This window comes from Penaeus vannamei, chromosome 41 (assembly GCF_042767895.1).
Source record: "Penaeus vannamei isolate JL-2024 chromosome 41, ASM4276789v1, whole genome shotgun sequence".
Lineage (NCBI taxonomy): Eukaryota > Metazoa > Arthropoda > Malacostraca > Decapoda > Penaeidae > Penaeus > Penaeus vannamei.
Window position 1 is genome coordinate 46,713 of NC_091589.1, and position 2,500 is coordinate 49,212.

Sequence of the window (2,500 nt, forward strand, 5' to 3'; positions counted from 1 at the left end):
ACATTTCCATGAAGATGCGCCGTTGAAAATCATGAATGTATACAATAATAAGAAGCACGATATTAAAGTTGCTGGCATAACTCCAGGCGCAGAGGAGGCAATCTTATTTTCAGGCTTTTAAAATCTACGGAATATATCCATGAAAACCGCGAACATAATCTGCTGTTATCGACCCCTCTAAAGTCACTTACATTGCCCATTCTTTCCTCGGGATCAGAGGCCTATTAGAGTTTTACCTGCACTCAAAGCGTAACATCTTCATGGCCTATTAGCCATTATATTTTTCTATAGCAAACGGTTTAATGTCAATATGCGTAATGAGGTCAAAATGAATGATTGCGAACGGATTAACACAAAACCAGTCCTCAAATTTTGATTCTAAAGCACATTATTGATGTTTAGAATTGTAATATATCTCTTGTTATTTATTTTTACTAATATTTTTTTTTACTTTATTCATTGGTAGATTTAAAAATGTTTTAGATATTTGAGCATTCTAATCCCACAAGGCACCCGCCACGAATGACAGCTGTTGGCGCTGCAGACGTTTCTTAATGATCCTTCAGTGAGTTCAGGATTCAGAGTTCTGCCCGGCTTGCAGCTGGTACGCTTCGGAAGGATTCGGAACAGGATCATCATTTCTCGCCTAATATGGAGTATCCGAATAAGGGCGTAGGTTATCTACTCTTATTTCGTAACGGCAGTGATTCATCTTTACCGTAAGTGAAAATATTCTTGTTTGGTATTACTTCACAAAATTGGCCAGAAAAATAACGTTAGCTTTAAAAACATATTTTCCCTGTTTCAATTGATTACCATGAAGTCCAGGGGAGAAAACGCAAAGAAATGACTCCACATTGTTGGCCCAATAAAATGTGTAAAATATTGCTTGATTATGATTTCCCTACCAATGAGCTTGTCGTCAGTACGTTATTGCATTTCCAACGATCCCTCTCTCTCATAGGCAGGGAGACTGGCATTATCATTACAAATTGATTGAGACCGTTTTTATTTGGTCTTTTCTTACGGTGAGGGGGAAAAAATATTCTTAAAGTTACTTTCATTAGTGAAATTAATCTAGCCATTTTTTTTTACCGCGAGTCGACGTACTGAGGTTCCCTGTGGCCTCCTTGGAGAGTCGCGGAAATTCCCAGCGTCCGTCCATGAACAATTAACACAGGAAACAGGAAAAGAAACCTTCAGCCATTCCGGGATTCCCTCCCCTCTCCTCCTCTCCTGAAGAAGCAGCAGGCCGACCTTACCTTTGACATAGACGTAGATGGAGGCGATGTCGGGGCTCTGAGGATCGGGAGTGGCGGGGCGGTCGGAGGTGTTGAAGAGGCACATGTAGTAGCCCACCTCCGTGTAGTTCATGTTGCTCATCTGAGGAAAGGGAGCGGGGGAGGCGTGAGAGGGCGGGCATGAGCTAAACAAGGGACGATGTAAATGGGCAGGGATACTTTCCTGCTGTTAAGTTGGTTCAGGTTTATACAGATTGCATTTTGCAAGGGAAACAGAATACCACTTCTCTCTCCACTTATCTATCTACACTTCTGCCTGCTTGTCTGTTTGCATCTCTCTCGAAAATCAAACACAAGCTTCCACCTTTTCCTCCCCCCCACTCCTCCCATCCGCACTTTTTCTCCTTCCTAATTCCTCTGATCCTTACCACCAAGATGGCGACGTGGGGCATGGGGTGGCCGACGTCGTAGACCTCTTCATAAGTATCCTGAAAAAAACAAAAGTTAAAGAAGTGACAGTAATGACAATAATAACGACACAGATAGTAGCTACAGCAATAAGAGCAATCACGGTAACAAATAGCAATGGTGATGATGATGATGAGGATGATGATGGCAATGATGATAATAATGATGATAATAACAATATTAATAGTGATAATAATCCTAACAACAATAATAAGCAAGAGAACAATAGCAATGATAACCATAACAAAAAAAATAATAATGATAATGGCAACAATATCAAAAATAAATAAGAAATAATATTGCCAATAGTGAAAATCTAATAACATTATATTCAGACAAATTAATGAAAAAAAAAAATAAATAAAAGAGAAAGTGTCAGAATTATATATATAAAAATAGAATGTGGATTTGATGAAACCAAACGAAGGTGAATTGAAAGGAACCTCAGCAAGATCATAATGACAAAAGGTATCGGATTGTCATGATACAAATATAAGGAGAATGATTATGACTGCAAATAATAACAATAGTGATGAGGATCAACAGCAGTAATGCTGAAGATGAGGGTAATGATGAAAGTTCTAATAACAATGATGATAATAGCAATGATAATAATAATAGAAATAATAAAGAATAATGAACAAAGGCTACAATGGTGACGTTTTAGACGGATCCCGCTCCCAGCCTCGATCCCGGGAGGGATTCGACGGCAGTCTCAGGTGACCCGCCCTCCTGCCTCCAGCAGCTACCGCGGTACCATTGCAGCCGGAATGATAATCAAGTGATAATGA

The 2,500-nt window shown here is 39.6% G+C and overlaps 1 protein-coding gene across 5 annotated transcripts in view; it reads right to left on the bottom strand.

Moving 5' to 3' along the window:
* Positions 1-2,500, bottom strand: part of LOC113806152 (vascular endothelial growth factor receptor 1) — a gene marked incomplete at its 3' end in the record, with an annotated part of 67,272 nt that overhangs the window by 26,464 nt on the left and 38,308 nt on the right. For all 5 annotated transcript variants that reach the window (XM_027357272.2, XM_027357271.2, XM_027357268.2 and 2 more), the window contains 2 exon segments: positions 1,263-1,383; positions 1,670-1,729. In XM_027357272.2, the coding sequence (XP_027213073.2) occupies positions 1,263-1,383; positions 1,670-1,729 (181 nt within the window).